Genomic DNA, 20,655 nt, shown 5'->3' on the forward strand with positions numbered 1-20,655 from the left:
CTACAGAGTACAATCTGTTCTCATTTCTGTTGATTCCACTATCGCTCCTGTCAATGTGGATCTGACCACTCACAGATTTTTACTTTGTTTTTAAATTTTTTTTATTTATTTTATTTTATTCATAACCCAGAGAGTGGACTTTCCAGAAGAAGAGAATAGGACACAGCCATAAACATACTCTTCGTATCAACATCAACTGTGATTCCTACTCTTTTAATGTGTATTTTCCTATTCCATATTTCCTATTCTAACTTTGAGCCATTGCAAGCAGTACCTAACAACAACAACAGTACCTCAGAATAATGATTACCAAAGGTCTATGTGCAGTGGGAAAAGAGGGAACAAAAAGACTCGTACTACAGCACTAGTGAACATGAAATTGTTTCTGTGTGATCTGTGTCTGCATTGCCATACTTTGAGAAACAAGGAGTATTTCCTTATTCTCATCTTCAGAATTTTGCAAGATGCAACATTTAAACGCAACAGCATTTTGCTGAACCATTCAGTTCAGAACACTAACTCCTAAATACCCTATCAATATCCCTGGACCAAACTGTTTAAAAGGTTACTCTTCCTAGAGGCTTACAAATCATTCTTAGCCCAGGTACAGTGTTAAGAAGCAAACAATTAGATGAAAGAAACATAACTGGTACACCAAGCTCCTGCAGACCTGTGAAACTGTGACAGACAGGAGGAAAACAAATTAGTTCAGCAAGGTTCTGAGCAGACTTAATTTTAAATGTTACTCGCTTAATCCGAATTTTGATTTCCTTTGCATAAAGCTTCATTTATTTGTGTTACCGAAAACATAACTCATCTGTGATAGATAACTATAGATTTTTTAATTTCCACCAATGAATTTAAGATAAATGAGTTTTAATAAGTTTAATTTCAAGTTACTCCAAGTGTTTTTAATTTTTAACAAATTAGATTATATTGACTTTTAAAATAAGGCCTCCTTTGGAAGAGTTAACATTTAAACAGTCTTCAGGAACCACTGTAATGATTTCCCACTTAAAGTTAATTCTCTTGTGAATCCACGGAAGATAAAACAAATCCTGATCTATGGGAGCTATATTTTGCAATATTGTCTATATACGAGCTAACCTATAGACTCATTCTCAAGGGCTAAATGGTAATTTTCTAACTGCTCTTTAAATTCTTCTGAAGAGGAAGTTCTAATAGCTTATCCAAATTAAATTATCTGTTATAGGTTCGTGGCATGTACAACGCTTGGGGATATACAAGACACTACCAAACTCACTTCACCTGCACTAGCAATTAGGCTGGAAAGAAGAATAGAAAATGGAAATTTTTATTTCAGTGACTTTGTAGCCTTTTCCAAGCTTCAAAGCATATTTCAAAAGAAAAAGTACTATGTAGTCCATAATGTGTGGCTACCTGAAAAATAAAAAATGAAAGGTCAAAATGGACCTATTACAGATCTTTCACCTACACTCCTTTTCAAAAACTAGAAGTCAGTCATTATTATTTTTAAAATATCATAATTTTTATCTTATTAAATGTTTTTTGAAATTTGAAAAACAGGATTTTTCTGCCATGGAGTCATAACACTGGAACTGAAATCAAAATATAAGGATCCTTTCCTATGGCATTAATGGCTCTGCCTATTTGATCTTTCATTACTTTCAGTAATTAACATATACTAAAATTTTAACTAACTTACCCTAACTGATAACATGAAAAAACACAGCCTTCTTGTGACATATTATCCCTAGTCATGTTCCAAGTAGATCAAGTAAAGATAATTCATTCAGCTATGAAAACATAACTACAGAATCACAGACCATATTGCCTATCATTGTTCTTATCTTAACCCATGACAATACTGTTTATCATGATTTAACTGCAGCTGACAACTAAACGCCACACAACCACTTGCTTGGTCCAGCCCCTTCCCACCTCCAGTGTAGGGGAGAATTGGAAAGAAAAGGAAAACCTCATGGGTTGAGAAAGAACAGTTTAATAATGGAAACAAAATAAAATATAACACCAGTAACAGCAACAATTAATAAAATTATTATTTTTATTATCACAATGATCATCATCATTAAATGGAGGGAGACAGAGAAATAAAACTCAAGAAAGGCAAGTGATGCACAATACAATTGCTCACTGCCCATTGCCAAGCAGTGATCAGTGCTGCCCAGCCAGCTCCTGCAGTTTACACACTGAGTATGATCTATGGATGGAATATCCCTTTGGCCAGTTTGAGTCAGTTGTCCTGGCCATGCTCCTTCATGGATTGTTGTGCACCTCCTCACTGGTAAAGCATGAGAAACTGGAAAGTCCTTGACTTAGGGTAAGCACTTCTTAACAACAACTAAAACATCACTGTGTTACCAACATTATTCTTATTATAAAGCCAAAAAACACAGCACTGTACCAGCTACTAGGAAGAAAATTAACTCTATCCCAGACATACAGTTATAGCAAAAAGGTCTAGGACAATTTTCATGTGTTCAAATAAAAAAATGCACATCTTAATTACTGAGATAAGTATTTCTTTCAAAAAATTCACCTAACATGTATGAGGATCATCGTACAGTCTTCTGTGTCCATGAGTGATTCAGTAACCTACAGGCTCATCAGTATTCTGCATAAACTCTCACAGCCATTATGTCCCAAGCCTTTGTCCATTTGGCCAAGAACGCCGGCCGAAGTTAATGAAAAGTTCAGAGTCTTAAGGAGTTTAAATGTACAGCATAGTTAATTTCCTAAAGCTGCAATTTGTTATTAAATGACCTTTTTTATCAAAATCAAAATTTAGTTTCAAAAATGAAGGTAAATATGTTAATAATATAGAACAGTGTAAAGTAACACTTGAAGTTGCCTTATATTGCTATTTCTTTCTGACTTTGCTACAGCAATGAATGAGGAATACTGATTCAGGAATACCATTCTTATCACTTACATGAATTACAGCACTAATATCAACTGCACCAAGGAATAAGTACCTTCTTAAGGACACAGGTCAATAAAAGACATCACATAGTAGCATACACACTAGTTGTATGTTTTAGTTCTTTAAGTGATAGCTAGTTTTAGCTGTAAATGTCTATAGTTTTTGGACATCAAATTATCTTCTTAGTGTCTGCTCTTTAAGATATTTTGCTCCAACAAAGAGATAACAACATATTTTGGTTTCTCACAACATATTTTGGTTTCTCAAACTGAGATGATTCTGAATTTTTCAATAAAACAAAAATATTGACTGCAAGAAAACAAAAACAAAAACATAGACAAATTCCACAGTGCCATATTATTAACTAGGGCTTACTGAGACCAAACTCTAATCCTTGACTTGAATTGCAGCTGTCAAGTACTTCTTAAGTATTCACTACACTAGAGCAAGAATCATTATCTAAATTAATTGAGTCACAGTGTGCCATATTGTCTGAGATCTCCCAGGGTCATTCACAGCTTAGTATGGGAAACTAGGGATTTACCCTCCCAACTCTATGCCAACTCTATTCTATACCTGGGAAAAAGAAACCTTTTCAAGCAAGCATTTTCTTCAAAATAATACAGTTCTCACAAAAACTTTTTATTTACATCTGCTGGTAATTTATTTCCTCCCGGCCCCAGTAGGAAGGTCTATCTGTCAGTGTAAACCAAGTCTTGAAGTACTCTAGAGTCTACTCTTACTACAATGTTGTGGGGTTTTTTCCTGATAGAATAATTTACATAAAATCAGTTCCACATATTCCCTATGGATTCCTACATACTGCAGCAAAGACAGTCATCTACAAGGGTTCTTTGTCTAAAAAATAAAATTAAATAAAATAAATATAAAATGTAAATTCAACCAAACAAAAAAAACCCTGAAACAAATACATAAATAAATAAATAAAACCAAAAAACCACTCTACCTTTATTTGCCCACCTCAGTGTGAAGCAGTAGCTGGAGTTTGTAAATGAAAAATCACAGGCCTATAATCTTATTGAAAAATGCTGTACAATTACCAGCCTTGATTTGTGGTAGAGATATTCTCAGAAATAAGCATTATTTGCACCCATGTACCTTTCAGGAGAGAGTGAGTAGTTTTGTGTAGCATTTCTCCTCTCATTAAAAGGGAGACAGGTACAACGCTGACATCCTTGTTAAGAATAGGTAAAAAGAAAATGCTAGAAAGTTCTTGTCGTCTAGGATACTGATTTAAAATACACTGAAAGCTGCACTCTTCCTATAGAGACTCAGAGACTAAGGCTTAAAATACTTACTTGATAATGTCTCCTTCAAGTGCAATCACTCGTTTAATGATCTTCTGTTCAGGATTTCTAGGAGACCTGACACAGGGAATAAGGTTATACCATCAGTAACGTTCGCATTGTTTTAAGACAACAAAAAGAAATTTCACAAAGAAATAGACACTATGAAAGTCATTAGGAGATTCCATGTTCTCCTTGATATAGCATCAATCATTATGTTCCATGCTGAAGTGAAGCTACTGTAATCATTCTCATTGCAAATCATCATTGAAAAGCAGATGCTAAAAAATGACCTGCCTACAAACACCACAATAATCAGCACTTTTATCATGAAAAATATACTCCACCATATTAAAAGTAGAACATCCCACTATCAATGAGGTGGGTAGCTTTGTAAATAGATTTATGTATTAAACCCTGAATTTCTCATCATATTGTGTTTAAACATTTATGTCATTCACTCACTCTGGGAAAAAAAATATCTCTATGTTATATTAATATCTATCACTAATTTAGGTGAACCTTGCTTAGGGAGCTGTGCAAGTTTGAAAAAAAGTTTTAAAATTTTCTGCAAATTTCAGCTTTATCCAAAGCTTCTTAATGCATTACCATATTTTCACTCAGTTATTTTCCCATAAGCATCTTTTATTGATTCTGATCGTATATTACATAATATTAGGACAAAACAAAGCTGAACTTGTATGTCCAGCCTGAACACTCCAACTTCCTGGATGCATATTAATAGACAGGACTATTAAAAATGTTATTTACTGTAGTTTTGACAGGTTTATGTAGACATGTGCACCATAAATTTTCTTTCTTTTCTATATACTTTACCTCTTTGCATTCTTCACTTTTAATTATTTAACTATGCAAACTTAGAAGAGTGTTTTCATGTTATTAAAAAAAAATTCTTTTATTTGCAGCTTGTACACAGAAAAGTCACTGAAGGAACAAACTGTTTTGATTTTCTGCTGATGCTTGGGTTCTGCCTATTGAAATAGGCAGAATATTGTAGTCTGCTAGACATGCAATTAACAGAGATTTATATTAGTTTTCATGGCTAAAACCATTGCCATGCCATCCTCACAACAGACCAGTATCTTTGAGCTCATCTCTGGTCAACTGGTAGCACACTAAGATTACATTTCCTTAAAAAACAAAGCTGAGATGAGTTTGGATGAAAAGTTTGCCCATACTGCTGTATGACTAAAGGCATTTGAGGTTCACTTCCAGTTCCAAAAGCTAAAAAGAAAAATGGTTTCAGACTTAGTTGTTGAGGGTTTTTTTAATATTAAGACAAAAAAGTACTCCAAACATTTTAAATTTATTTTGGTTTCTTGGGGCTTTTTGTATGTGTGTATTCCAATACATTTGAAATAAATTTATCTTTCAATGTAATGAAATAAAATCCAACAAGTCTAATTTTGAATTTCAAAATATCAAATAGTTTCCTTTTACAGTTCACCAAGCCTGGAAACCTTATTCTCACCAAGCGGAAGGGAGCAATGAATATGAATAAGGACCATACTTTGATTCCCTAGTCATCACTGGAATTTTCAAGTCACTACATAATTCACAATAATATTTTATTTAGCATTAATTTTACCTGAATAGTTGTGTGTTCCAGTTCAGTCTTGCCTTTCATATTCTTTCTCAGGCTAAGAATACGCATTTTTATAATATTTTACATTTCAGTCTTGGAAGGAATTAATCAAGTTTAAAATGCTCATATGATTTAAACATATGGAGTATCAATAGCACTTTGTGATGCTGCTCCCTAGCAGGATTCAATGAGCAGTCATTTGAACATTAACCACACCTTATTCTCAATCAGAGCACAGTCTAAGACAACACACCTTTACTACAAGCTGCTATAAATTATTTTTTTAAAAGTTACTTTACTGATAATTGACTTAATTTTTAATTCATTTAAGCTCAAGCAGTAATATTTTCATGTAAAATTTAAGCAATGGCAATGGTAATACATGATGTATGTGATGAACTGTACATTTCTTAAAGATTGAATGAAAACAAATTTTATGCTTGCTCTTTCAAAATTCTGTGCTGGTTTAACACCTTACTTTCAAAGGTTCTTTAAAACTTCCCAAGTAAGCATTTCCACTTGATTAGTACATACATATATATGTATGTATGTAATGCAATTATCGACCTCTCTTAAGTTTCCTTTCCTGTGCAAAAAATTCTAATGACCTTGAATAAACATCACTCTAAATTTGAGGTATGGGCACTTGTTCTAAGGGTGCCTATGGGATTTTCAGGAGGTGAGCAGGATGTTTTGTTCAAGAGCCAGTGTGTGAACAGGAGGTAAGAGGAACTGGTTCTGAAGCGATGGATATTGATGCCTTCCTGAACAGTGTTTAGCATAACACTGGGATTTCATTGAACAAATTAAACAATAAAAGAGGAAAAAAAGGTTCAAATATTGTAACTAGTAATTGTTTAGTACTTCTCTGTCACTGATATATGGGTGAGGTAACAAGCAATAACCTTTGAAAACAGGAGTAATTCAAAATAGGACACAGAAAAATGTTACACTCCATTTTTTCACTGTCCTTGTATGAAAGGTCACATTCAGTCATGATCCTTTCAATTGATATTGTGTGGGAAGAGACAAGATTCCCTACACACAACAAATATACCTTGTCTCCAAAAAATGGCATTCAGAAGATATGTATATCATTAATATGATTCTATATGAAATAAAACCAACCACCTATACATTTACCAGTCAGATCCATGTCTGATGTTTCAGAAGCAGTCAACATTGACCATTTTCTAAATGAACCTCTCAAAAACTTGAGCTTAGATTTTTCTCAGTAAAAATATTTTCTCATCTGCATATAATCATTTTTGACCAGGCATGAATTAGGGTCAGCAGCACAAGTAGAGACTACTAATTATCATTACTATGAAAAATCTCAAGCACATTGCAAATATTAATGCACAAGTAGCCTTTAGCAGCACATCAGGAATGCAGTAGGATATACATCTCTTGAAAGTAAATGCAATTCTTAAATGCAGATTGAATTCTCCTCCACTTATAATCTCTTTTCCTTTTTTCATGAAGAAAAGTAGAAAACGAACAAGTCTAGCAGTTTGGCCCTCAAGCCATCAAGTTTGATGCTAACTCAGTGTTACCAATTTCTCTTTAAACAACAGCATTCTCTGATCAAGCACCTCAGGGGAAAGCTCACTGTATAATATAAAAAGAAAACAACTGCCTGTGTATCATCCAAGACTGATAAATATTTTTGATTTTACGTGTCAAAACAATTATTTAAACTTCAACTACAGATCACCTGATGGCTGGCTGCAAATAACAGAACAAAGAGCAACATCTTCTCTATTTGAAATACCTTCTGACAATGGGACAATTCACTCTGTCCTAGCAACAATTTCTAATTTGTTCCAGACTTTCAGTTTATGCACAGTGTGATGTAGAAATTGCAGGCGCATGCACAAAGACATGAGTTTTGACACCAAAATCCAGATTCAGAGTTTTAAGACAGACAATTTACCAAGGGAAAAAAAATAGACATTTGGTATGTATTTGTTTGTGGGTTTCCAGATGTGGTTTTAGCAACTCAGCATAAGCAACCTGCCACAAAAACCTGTACATTTGTCTTATTCTGTATTGACTTTGATCCACACCTATGGTCTAATAACATACTGTAATTCTTAATTTAACTCCATATTGCTTTAATGGTTCTTAGTCAAACTTCTGTTAAAAAACAAAATCACTCACTGCCAAACAACTATTTTGTTTTTACTGAAAGTAGTGTCTTATAATAATTACAGATTGCAAGCATGCATTGTTGGAAAGGAACTGTTTTATTTTTCTTACATTTTAAACTGTTCATGTATAACCTAGAACAATGCTTCCTTGAAACTTTATGGTGAATTCTGAGCAATCTCTAAACAAAAGTAAAAATCTGAATATAACACCTGCATAAAGCCTCAGAAAAAGAGTCATAAACTTTGCTGTACAACCATGCAATAATTAGAACAAATAAACAATTCTCTCAGTCTCTTCAATTCTTAGAAGTGTTCAAGAAACAGCTGGATGTGGCACTTATTGCTATGGTTTAGTCGGTAAGGTGTTCAGCCTAAGGCTGGACTCAATCTTGGAGATCTTTTCCAACCTTCATGATTCTATGACTCTTGCATAACTATGCTTGTTCCTGCTTTTCCTTTCTAATGGGCTTCCATTCCTTACCTTCTCTCTAGAGCCTGGTTTAGTCTTCAGATTTCAAACAATGCAGGAAGTACCTCCCTAAAGCAAAAAATTAGTTTCCATGGTAAATAAACATCCATACTGTATCTCCTGGTACCAGACACTATCTTGCACCAATCTCCTACACTAAGATGGAGTTGTAAGGAAATTAATAAAAATCTGCGTACTTCCAAAGCAACTGAATTTTCCCTGGTATATCTACAGCATGCTATATAGTTGCAACCTCATTGTTAAATGAGACATCAGGAGTATCAGATTTTCATAGATTTTGAAAGGTTATTGCAAATAATTTGATCTTCACCAAGAAATCATTACAGACTCTCCCCAGTGTAAACTAGATGTATAATTCCTACATGACAAAATTAGGGAAGCCTTTCTACACTTTGGATCCAACAATCAAAACTGTGTATCTGGCAAACTTGCAGAATTATATACAAGACAAAGTAAAAAAAAAAAAAAAATCAAGTAAATCTCCATTAGAAATTATGATTTTAAAATTTCAGCCAGTTAGCTAAAGTAAGGCAAGAAAAAAAAATTAAAAATTAAAATAGGATGACCAAAAACTCTAAACAAAATGTTTCGCATCAATAAAACTAATTGGTACTGCAAAATAACATGACAAGTCACTTTGAAAAAAAAATTATAAATAGTATAGTAACTTGGAAGCATAGCTACTACTTTGAAGTAAAATCTCATTTAATTGTTTCTCAGCCTTCCAATCTAACCACTTTCAGGTTAAATGACTCAGCTGCTTGTAATGCAGACTGTGTCATCACAATAGTTATGTGCACTTGACCTTCTTCCTGTTAACAGAGAGACTCAATTAATTACTTGCTGTTTTAACTGGCCATTTCACCTTATCTTCACCTTTTTCGAAAGGGTTGAAAAACTCTAACTTAACCTTTGACTTTGGAAGCATACACAGAAATATTTATCTGCCAAATAGGAAGTTAGAATGATCTAGGAATAAGAATACCTGGGCTTAATGCTTATGACAACAACAGTAATATATGCACTATTTCATTAACCATTATGCTGTGGCACAGGAACTACATTTCATCTTTACTATAACTGCCTGTGCTGGTTTAAAGGTAATCCGGCAGGGGAAATGAACCCAACTCAAAAGAGAGATTATGAGTCAGAATAACAATTTAATAAAATAATACAATAAGTACGATTATACAGAGAAACAATTGGTTTTAACCCACAAAACCCAAATGTATAACCCAGCACCCTGGGCCATGAACAGAGTGGTGTTTGTTGGGCCCCCTGAGTCCAAATTAAAAGGAGAGGGGAAAACCTGTTGGTGAGAGTGCTGTTGCAGTCTGGTCAAGAGTGGTGATTGCAGTCTGGTTGAAAAGTGGTGGTTGCAGTCTGGTTGAGAGTGGTGGTCTGCAATCTTCCTCTGGATCCCATGACTGGTTAAAAAGGTTCCAAGACTCCAAGATTATATATCCTCCAGTTCAGGCAGGAATTCCCAGTACTTCCCTCAGGGCGGGGAGTTCCTTAATGGGTGTGAGGACAGGAGCATCCTCCTATCTCGCAGGCCTCTTAACACCCAGTTTATAGCCTGAGGAGTCAGGCTGCTCTGGGTAGAGGGTGTAAATAGTCTATTGATAACAGTTTCTGGGAAATGGCATGGAAGGCTATAGAATACACAGTTTTGGGTTATACACATACAGTGATGAACTGGTCCCAGCTGTTCTAACTAGGACACTGCCCAAAAAAAAAAAAGAAAAAAAAAAAAGGAACAACAAAAAAACCCAAACTATAATGGAAATAAAATATGACTTACTTCTGTTTCAACAGACAACAGAGGGAAAGGCACAGAAAAATACAAAATGTAATCAAATCATTCTCATGGGATATTAGATAGAAATAACCTATTTAATCTTTACATTATCTGTCAGTATGATTCTTAAAATTATGCTTATTTTTAAAGAATCTTACATGCTCCAAGTTGCTCTTCTATACTTTTTTTGATTCTGGGATTAGACCTGTGTTCAGTGGCAACTTTTCTAAGCATACAAAATTAAATAATCAGTTGCTAACTTAAAGAAGGCAATTGTATCTACACATCACACATTGTGCAGCAATTTTCAATAATTTTTATTTTCTGATGGGGTTCCAGAAAAGTTTTCTAATTATACACCACCACAAGTATTAAAAAAAGTACCTGCTGCATTTTAGGTGTTAAAAATACCAGTGATCTAGGAACCAAAGTATTATCTCAAAAGAAATTTAAACATTAAGAAGCCTGGTTCTCTCATTGTCTCTCCTGGAGATCAAGTTTAGCACGTCAGATAGGATTAACACAATATTTAGTAAACAAAACTATGACTTTAAAGATGCCAAAGTTATTGCCTACCTTCAAAATCACTTAAACTTCATCAGCTAATTCCTTTTTAAAGTTTTCTAATGCTGTTTCAAGCACCTGTTGAGAAAAATCTCTTTCTTGATAATCCTAAATAGCTTGATATTTTCTCAAATTTAACCACACCTACAGTCAAGAAACTAAGCTTTCCAGATGAGTTGCCTGTTGTAGTCAGTGCACAGAAAGGAACAATTAAAGTGGCATGAATCAGTCTCCGAAAGAGTATCTCTCTCCTCAATAACTACAAAAGAATCCAGACTCCAGCTTAGTCTAGTCAACTTAATATTAAATGATTAAAGACAAACTGCTTAGAAATACTGTTTCTCTACCTTATAAGGATCTGTAGAAGATTTTTTTCAAATAACACAGGAAAGCAAGTACTAATGGTTAGGTAAAGGAAAGACCAATAACAATATAATGTATAGTTTTAAAATAGTTGTAATACACTTTCTTAGTAAACAAATATTTAAGAATAGAGACATGTGAACATAAATTCACAGAAAAAAAAAACCAACAATTTGAAAGTTCTCTACAAAGGCCAGTAGAAATCTTGGCTTTGGGATTATTTGTAATAATTTTTTTTAAATAATGCTGCATACAATATAAATACTTTTTCCGTATTTTTGACATAGAAAATGAAAATAAATTCTCTATCAAGTAATAAGAGGTAAAGACAGGCTTAACTAAGAAACAATTTTGTATCTCTATTTATGGTAATTAAAATTTCCTTAAAATAAAATAATAAAGATTTCTATATGGTCAATAAGCACACAAAGACATAAATTATTTCCAGACTGTGCATAATTAAATTCACTGGAACTTGTATATAGTTATATCATAAACTAACATTTCAAAAATAGAGAGTGCTGCTAAGGATAAGTAATTTATATAGTTGAAAACGTAGTAGTTTTTGTAAAAGAATACGGGAAAAAAAGTGAAAACTGACATGAGCAAAACAAAGCCACAGTTACAAAATGCTATTTGCATTTTTTTTTAAATATGCTTAAAAAACAGTAATAAGACAATTGGACACAGCTAAAACCTCCCACAATAAAAAGAAACCAACTTAAGGTTGGGCTTTTTTTAATTCACAACTTCTACTTTTAGCTTAGATAGCATTTGGAGAAAAATGCCCACAATTAACTGCAGGTGTCTATCCTGCAGATGACGTCAGGCTGAATTAACCGTAGATTGTCTACTGTGACAAAAATCCTTGTAGTAATAGAAATTAGGACCTGCTTATGAGGATTTGGCAAAGAGCAGCAATGGGAAATTTAATAGGGAGTATTTTTCCATGTGATATTCTATGTCAAAACCTGATCTTCTGTGTCAGCAGGTCATCAAGCATTGTGCTCCATTTGATACTAATTGTATCATCCTTTACTTCTGTGCTTGTACAGAAAGAAGAAGGAACCCTGCACAATAACTGAGGATATTGCTCTGAGCGACTATGATCACTTGAGCAGGGATAAAGAGCTTGGACGAATCTGTCGAGAATAAACCCATGTCCTAGGTTGTTTTTTGCCATGAGATTTTTAGGATTCTGAACTGTAAGACATTTCTTCTCTCGCATGATGGGAAATAAATTTATTTCAGATGTTAAGAAAGGAAGATTAAATAAATAAGAAGTGTCACCAACAGTGAACAGCATAAATGAGTAAAATAATTCTACTTACAGAATTTTTTTTTCCCTTCATACAAAGCCATTTACAAGTTTTTAGGTAGTGTTCCCCTCTCAGTGAAGGCCAATCTGCTCTCCTCGCTTCTCCAATTGTACATACAGCCACAGGGGTTGATCTGCACACTCGCTTCCCAGCTCTTCCCACGCTACAGTCCGCTCTGGTTATTCTACCCAAAATGAATTCTTCTGTCTCAGGCAGTAGCAAACCCATCCTAGCCCCATCCAGCCTGTCAAAACCAATCCTGTGAGACAGTTTCCCGCAGAAGGTCCCTGTCACCTTATTCTCCAAGTGATATGCTGCTCAGAATATTGCCAGAAAAGAGAGAGACTGGCAGAAAAGACAAGAAGGGGAGGCGAAAGAATAATCTAAACTTTACATACACTTTTTACACATTCTGAAGATTAATTCCTCACTCTTCCCCCTTTATCCATGGGTCAAAAGTTCAAACAAGGTATTTATAATTTTTGTATGTTCTTTTCTTTTTTTTTCAGAGTGGATCCATGAAGAACAAGGTCTTAAGTTTCTTTTAACCCATTGATCCATTGCTCTATTTTTAAAGAAATTTTCCTTATTTCAGAAAGTCTTCTAGAAAAAATAACAGAAAATTTCTTACAGAAAACAGTCAGAAAGATAGCAAAGTAAAATGCAAGCTAGAAGAATTGATGATACAAGCTTGTGTCAGAAACTAGTATGGAAGAAAGTAATTCTTTACTTTTTAGTGACTTTAGTATCAGCAGGATGAAAACATGGGAGGAAGAAATGCAAGAGATGGCATGGGATTAATAAACCTTCTCAGAAATTCTACTGGCTCTACTACTGAATATTTAAAATATGTAATCTACCATTCTACTGTCTCTACTATTAAATATTTTAAATATGTAGTTTACGCATCATTCTGTATATTTCGGACTGTACTGACAAATTCTTCAGTGTGTTAACAGTCCCTATATTTACTGGGCCCTGTTGACACAGAATATCAAGTAGAAGCACAGAAAGATTAATTCAGCTAATTAACACTTGGCATTATAGCCTTTGGCATTCTAAACTTAAGCCATATGTATATGGTATATCCAAAACAGGTTTGAAAATCAAACTTTAATGCATCTGCTTTAAAGCCCTTTCACACCCTTACTGTAAGAAAGCAAGAACAACGATACAAGTTGTTTGGTTATGAACAGCCAAATATCAAGAGTAAAAATTGTAGGAAATCATACAGCTCTTTGCAACACTGGTTCCTACTGCATCACAAATTTAATGATTAGAACAATCTAACATTTTCCTTTTGATTCTCTAAATTATATTCTACCACCCATTCCTGATTGATATTGTTTTGGAGTCAAAAATCATAAAATATATATTGGAATGTATTTAAGCTGTATGGTACAGTGTTTTGAGAAAATAACTGCATACTTCTGGCTCAAAATCTAAAGATAGCTTTTGCATATATGCTTCAAATGACGCATCTCTACAGAAATGGTTACTAACACAGTTCCTTAAAATTCCAGCTGGCAGTATATTTAGAAAGTGGTATAGTAGTAAAGCTGTCGAAGCCATGATGATACAAAGATAACCTTTACTTCTCTGAAAGAAGCTGTGCAAGAGCATGAAAAGGTGTCTACGAGATTTCTTTAAAACATTTTATAATTCAGAAACAGTAGGATTAGCTTAAGGGGCTTTTTAACTGAGAAATAGCAATACTAAGACTTACTACTTATGTAAGTCTCTGTACATTCAAAGCACTAAGTGATGATATGACTAACATTCACGAGTTATAGTGTTTGATAAAAACTACCAGTGCACTCATCTATGGTATTCAAGTCTCCTGTGCAGACAATATGCAATGGGGCTAAGCTTTACAAATGGATAATTGGAACACAATCAAAATGCTATTAAAAAAATAGTTGTCACATTTGGAACATAAGGTATTTCTCTCCTTTAAGTTATGATCAGTTCAAGTTGTCAAGATGAGTCACCAGGAGCAAAACAACTAGTGACAGGAAAGGAGTGCTCAGCAGGCAAGGATGTTTGTAGTACAAATCTGTCATACAGAAACAAAATGGGAATCCCTCAAATTCCTGCCTATTTGTCAGCCTGGAGTAGGAAAAAAACCCGAAAGCTGCTCTTCCATTAGATTTCAACAAGTGCATGTTTGCCAGGATTAGACAGTATTAACTCTCTGAATGCAATGAATAGCAAGTACCCCTGATCCCTAGCCCCAACCCCCCCCCCCCCCAAAAGTCATGCCAATTCATTCACAAGGGCAAGGAAGTCCTGTACTGCTGGCACACTTACACGTGACTCTACAAAGGGCAACTAACTCCACAGGTGGGTTAGTCCAGTCAATGCATTCACTGAATTAACAAATATTTGAACTTTCTTTATTATACTTCTGTTTTATAAAGAAATTATGGAGAATTATACATAAAAGAAAAAATTGAAATATCTTCCTGTTATCCTTATATGTTGTCTTTAATTGAGAGAGGAATGTACATTACACAGCATTTTATACAGACCTCTTTAACCCATTGATAATTAGATAATACATTAACTGTGACTTCAACAAAGTCACTGCTGCTTGAAAGAACTTGGAGAATGTGTGGCTAATTTGTGCTCTTCTTCAGTTCCTATGCTCTTTAAAGAAAACTCTGCATCATTTCAGGATTTTCATGTGGTCTCTACAACGAAAAAATTCCAGTCTGCATACCTGTCTTGAACCTGAAGGCAAGAATCTAGAGTAGTCTGTGTATCTCAGAGAAACCTGACACAGTCTGGGCTGAACTTCTGTAATGTAAGTCAGCTGTTAGTGGCTAAATTCATACGATAAGAAATTACATATGCCATCATCTTGGCACAACAGGGTGACTTCATAGCTTATTCACCAGAGTTTGTTCTTTGTTTGTTTGTTTGATATACTTTAGGGTCAATTAGCAAAGGAGATAATCTTAAGTCTGCCTTGTTACACAGGTAGGATTTGTATGTACATGCTAGCAGTGCCCCATCATACGAAGTTTCTTCTTACAACTCTACAGAAATGCAAGATGTATTGTCCGGTTGATGACAATTGTCCTTATGATTGCTACTAGTCAGCACCAACTATACAGCAGTTAAAGTCACTCTAATTTCCAGTGAAAGAAGGATCAAATTATTTTTTCTCTGTCAGAAGCTAAAAAGAAAAACATGGGCAGCTGCCATGAAAGCTATGTTTGATAATGTACATGTAGGCCTGAGGCTTTGGGTCATAGGATTTCACTCATTTACCTTGATATGGAGCCTAATAACTTGTGATTGATTAAAACACAACTTGGCATTCTACTTTCATTTAAAGATTCTAATGAATGGTCACTTTCCATTGCATTTTGTTCCCACTGGTTAATCACAATTATCCTTAGAGTATTAATAATATGTTCATATTTGAAGTTGTCTAATGTACTTTAAATTTTTCTTCAAGAACAAGTTTGATGTACAGAATAGGGCCAAGTCGAAAAAATTCCATCTTTTTGCATGACAAACTGTGTGTATAACTGTGAAAGAGCTCTCTCTCAAGATACAGATGACAAACTTTTAAAATCATTTTACATCCTGAGAGTCTTTAGCCAATTCAAAGACAGATGCAAGATCTTTTTTTCTTTTATACACTTACTCTGCTGTCGCCATGACTACTTTCTGAAAAATGTAATGCTATCTGTTTGAAAACAATTAAACAGAGAAAAAAACTCTTGCAGTCCCCTCACATGATCTCCAGTAGTCATTCATCTCCATTTCTTTAAACTTTGTCCCCTCTTCTGCTCTACTACTTTACATTTGCTAGTCTAAATCTCGAGTGAGCTGGACAAAATGGTAGTTTTAGACAGAGGAAAACCTGGCATCAAAAAGAGAAAAAAAAAAGTAAAAAAAATCACCTAAAAAATGGTGTAACTTTCGTTTGAGTTAGTGAGAGCGGGAAACTAAGAAATTAGGAACAGATTTCTCTCTTACTGACTTTCATGGTCTGGTGCATTGAAATGGTTAACTTGTTTGAATTTAGAGCAAAGAAGTCTAAGTAGAGAAAATTTAAAAGGTCAGATAGACTAACAGGAACCCTGATTAACAGCATGACACAAATAAACCATAAAGCTTAAAAAGTAAAAAAGAAAAAAAGTAAAAAAAAAACTAAACCAAACCAACAAGCAAACAAAAAAACCCCACAAAACAAAACAAAACCCCAAAACTATAAACTCATTTGAACAGTCATAAGATCTCTAATAGCTCAGTCCTGGTTCATCCAGCTCATGACTGAGTAAACAAATTTCTGCAACAGCCTTGGTTGGCAGATCTCAGATCACATTTATTCCTTTAAATATATTCTCAACTTTGGCAAGATGGTCTGTAGTCCAGTCTTTGCAAAATTCAATAGAGTTGCAACTATACTCAAAAAACTAAAAAATATTTCAGAGCTTATGGAAATCACAACCCACCTTCAAAAAACTCTAAATATAAATAAGGAGAAAGTTTATGGACTGCTTTTAACAGTTATTGCAATGGTGTTCACTCAATCACATTTTTGTAAGCTACTGTAACAGCTCCTAATCATATTATGAATACAAATGTATTTTTTCTTTCTTAAAATATTAATGACATCAAGACATTGGTTTTGGAGACAAGGTGGAAAGAGACAATAAAAAAATTGTGTAAACTAGAATTTTTAATGTCAAGTTCATTCATGAATGAATTGTAGATTGCTTGCAGCAGTTCAATGAGACATCACATACCGTCCAGACAGATTTTAGGATGTAAGCATCTTAAAGAGATGCAGTCTTCTACCCAACTATTGAACCACAATTTCATCATTCATGTAATAGAGCAGTAAATGCAAAAAGGAAGTTAGAAAAACTTTCTCCATTTCAATATAACAATCCCTAAAAAGTGTAATATATTTTGAAAAGGAAATTAGCCATACAAATACTAATGTGTACTGTGTATTTAGAGGGTTTTATTATGTGTGGAAATGCAGCTCTCTACTCAACTTATCAGTTTATAATCTGATATGGTTTAAACATTCTTTTAAAAGGAGTACTCACAACATAAATTATTTTTTTGCAGGGGCTGCAGGCCTGTCACCGAGGTCTGAGGGACTGCCCTGCCACCCAGTTGTTCCCTGCTCCCTGTACCCTTTCTTTTCTTGCCTGTTCCCATTACACCCTGAGGGTTTGCAGTTTCAACTCTAAGCTGCCAGGCCACCCACTAAGCCCAAGTGCCTTTGTCTTAATTCATATAGCACTAAAGCACTACAAAAATCTGATTAGCAATGACAAAGTGGCTTCAACATAACTGAAATAAATTTTTAATTACTTTAATTAAACAAATGCAAATTCCCAAATGTAGATGAGCTTAAACCAGTTTAACAAAGCTCTAGATAATTTTTGTGCATGTTCTTGATTCTTTTCTGTGTGACAGAAACAGGTATCCCTTGAGGATGACAAACAAATGAAAGTTTTCATGTGTTGAGTAAAACAATTGCTTCTGTAAGATCATTCTAAAAACTAGATGAGCAGCTCAGGGCAAGAAAGGAAATTGCTAGTTTGAGCAGAGAAGAGGAAGCTTCACAGGTTTTGACATCTGTGTGGGGCAATGAGCAACCACACGCTAAAAGCCAGCCTGTCAGTGGGCAGGAGACTAAGTTTCACTAAATTGTGGGATGATGAACAGAAGGACTGAAAGGGCAGAAATAGTTTTATCATGCAGAAACTGGAGATGCTGGCATGGCTAGGCAATTACAGCTGGGGTGGTTTATGAAGCCACCAAATCTCAGTGAGAATTTACAAGCTTTGGTTGGAAATCAGTAACTAACAGCATTCACAAAACTAATTACAAAAATGTTGGAGGGAAGCAGTGCTTTGTTTTGAGCTTTGGTGTTTTGTTTTGTTTTTAATTACGACTGAGTGCAGCAACTACTGTAGAGTGCTAGCAACTTTTTTAATTGCTACAATTCAATTCCTTGTAACTTTCTGATTACACTCAGACAAACACGGTCCTTGGTTAAATCAGCTTAAGCAATTTTGAGGTTTGGTTTATTCTAGTTGGTGAGTAAAGTTAAAACTGAACACATTTACTAGAAAGTAGAGCCTGTTATCTACCAAGTGTAGTTTCATATTTGGCCATCATGAGACATGATAATTATGGTAACAGCAGGGGAAGGAATGGGTCCTGATAGCCTCCTGCATCAATAACTCTTGAGTTCATCACCATTTGTGTAGAGCTTAACAATACCCTGTCTCAGATCACCAACATACTCACTCATGCTGGGGTTGACAGCAGGTCTGTCAGCAGCCTGGCACTTGTCGATGAAGCAATCAACATTGACCAGATTACAATACAGCCCTGAAAGGAGGACAACACAGCATGCAGAGGAATGTGGACAACTTTCAGACAGGAAGAAGATGGAAGACAGAAATGGACTTCCTGTACTTTCTGCAAGTCAGGATGACTCGACAAAAACTGTGTTTACTATTTTACAACCAATCCTGGTGTGTGTATACATGAAAGTACCAATGGCAGGTTAACATGTGAATGGCCTGATCTATGTGTACCAATACTAGGATGACATGTATATGGCCTGATGTATAAAGGCACCAATAGAAAGTTGACATGTGTGATATGTGAAAAGTATAAATGTTTGCAACCTGTTACAATAAAGTGATTACAACCTTATTGTAATCCTGCCCCTGCTTTGAAAGAATATTCTATGTCGCTCTGCTCATCCCGACTTTAACAGTGACACAGTCACCCAGCTACATTCCTGCTATTTTCAAGTACTCTGGTTCATTAAACCTTAAAAGGACTCTGACTGCAGACCAAAGTTGGGAAGAGGTTATGCTCTTTTTTCTTCTCTGTAATTAATACAAGGAAGTCTGTAGTCTTACACTTCCAAAATGGTTTCATTTCAGTTTACTTTTTTCTAAGACGAAGGGCATTTCATCCTTTCTCTAACTTGACCAGAGATTTAGACTGAATTCTCTCTGCTCTTAAATGTTGGAGAGGGGATATTTTTACACTACTTACTGTAGCAACAAATGGCTGGTGTGGCCACAGGTGATTTAGCAGATTACACAAGTCAATGAGACAGTTCTAAATAGATTTTCTCACTTTGAATAATACTTGTTGAAGTAAAATCCAGTAGGAATAAACAGATTTGACAAATAACATATATACAATATCCTACTGCAAACAAACCTATTGTTTACACAAGTAACTGCACAGCAGATTTTTTGAGCTGAAAAATCACATTTTTACAGTTTTCAAGTTTTTGTAAAATAGAGAATATCAAGCTACACTTAAATACCTAAAGAAAGTAATCCCATCATTAAAAATTTTAAGTTTCATTAAATGGAAATTTCAGAGACGTCTGGAATTAATCACTGTTTATTTAGAAGCTCACTTTGTCAAAGTGACTTGCTACGAACTGTAGACCGAGTACACTTTTCACAACCTAATCAACTGTGCAAGTGCTAATAACTCTGTCTTCCAGTAAAGGTACAATCACATAAATAGGCCCACTGATATCTAGGGCTGTGGAATGATATCCATATTAAAGAACAAATTATATGCCTAGCCCCATTCCCCTTGGACACAGCAGAGCAACAATTACTCTGTCCTGCCAGTTGTCCTTCTGGGAATTTCCCATGAAATTCCCCAAAGCAAGCATAAAGCTAGAGTACCAGTACAGCAATCCACTCCTGCTCTGCAGAGAGGAAAATAGCTCAAATGCATTATGTTCTACTTCTCCTCAGGTGAAAGTCAATCCCTGTAGGCCTCCTCTTCATTAGCATACCCCTACTATTTCCAAACATGGGCAATATGGGAAGATGTTAGGAGGAGCCATATCTTCTCTTCACCAAGTACATGGAATATGAACATGAATTTTTTGTCATCTAAAATAAAAATGGTGGAAGAATATTTCTATTCTCCCATTATTTTATTACTGACAAAACATAGTCAAAAACTTATCTACTTATTTACCCACAAAGTATTCTGACTACTATCTCCCAAAAAACTCAATTGTGATTCCTTTCAGAAGCCTCTGTCTGCTATTTCTTGCATCATCTTCTTCAGGACTCCAAGCTGCTCGGTAA

The 20,655-nt window shown here is 34.8% G+C and overlaps 1 protein-coding gene across 3 annotated transcripts in view; it reads right to left on the minus strand.

Moving 5' to 3' along the window:
• The window catches only part of IMMP2L (inner mitochondrial membrane peptidase subunit 2), a 414,978-nt gene that overhangs the window by 138,209 nt on the left and 256,114 nt on the right, over positions 1–20,655 (minus strand). For 2 of the 3 annotated variants that reach the window (XM_064655971.1, XM_064655970.1), the window contains exon 4: positions 4,246–4,311. The exons of the other annotated variant lie outside the window; for it this stretch is intronic. In XM_064655971.1, the coding sequence (XP_064512041.1) occupies positions 4,246–4,311 (66 nt within the window). The remainder of the gene's footprint in view (positions 1–4,245; positions 4,312–20,655) is intronic. 3 annotated transcript variants of the gene reach the window in all.

The sequence above is a fragment of the Pseudopipra pipra genome, chromosome 5 (assembly GCF_036250125.1).
Source record: "Pseudopipra pipra isolate bDixPip1 chromosome 5, bDixPip1.hap1, whole genome shotgun sequence".
Lineage (NCBI taxonomy): Eukaryota > Metazoa > Chordata > Aves > Passeriformes > Pipridae > Pseudopipra > Pseudopipra pipra.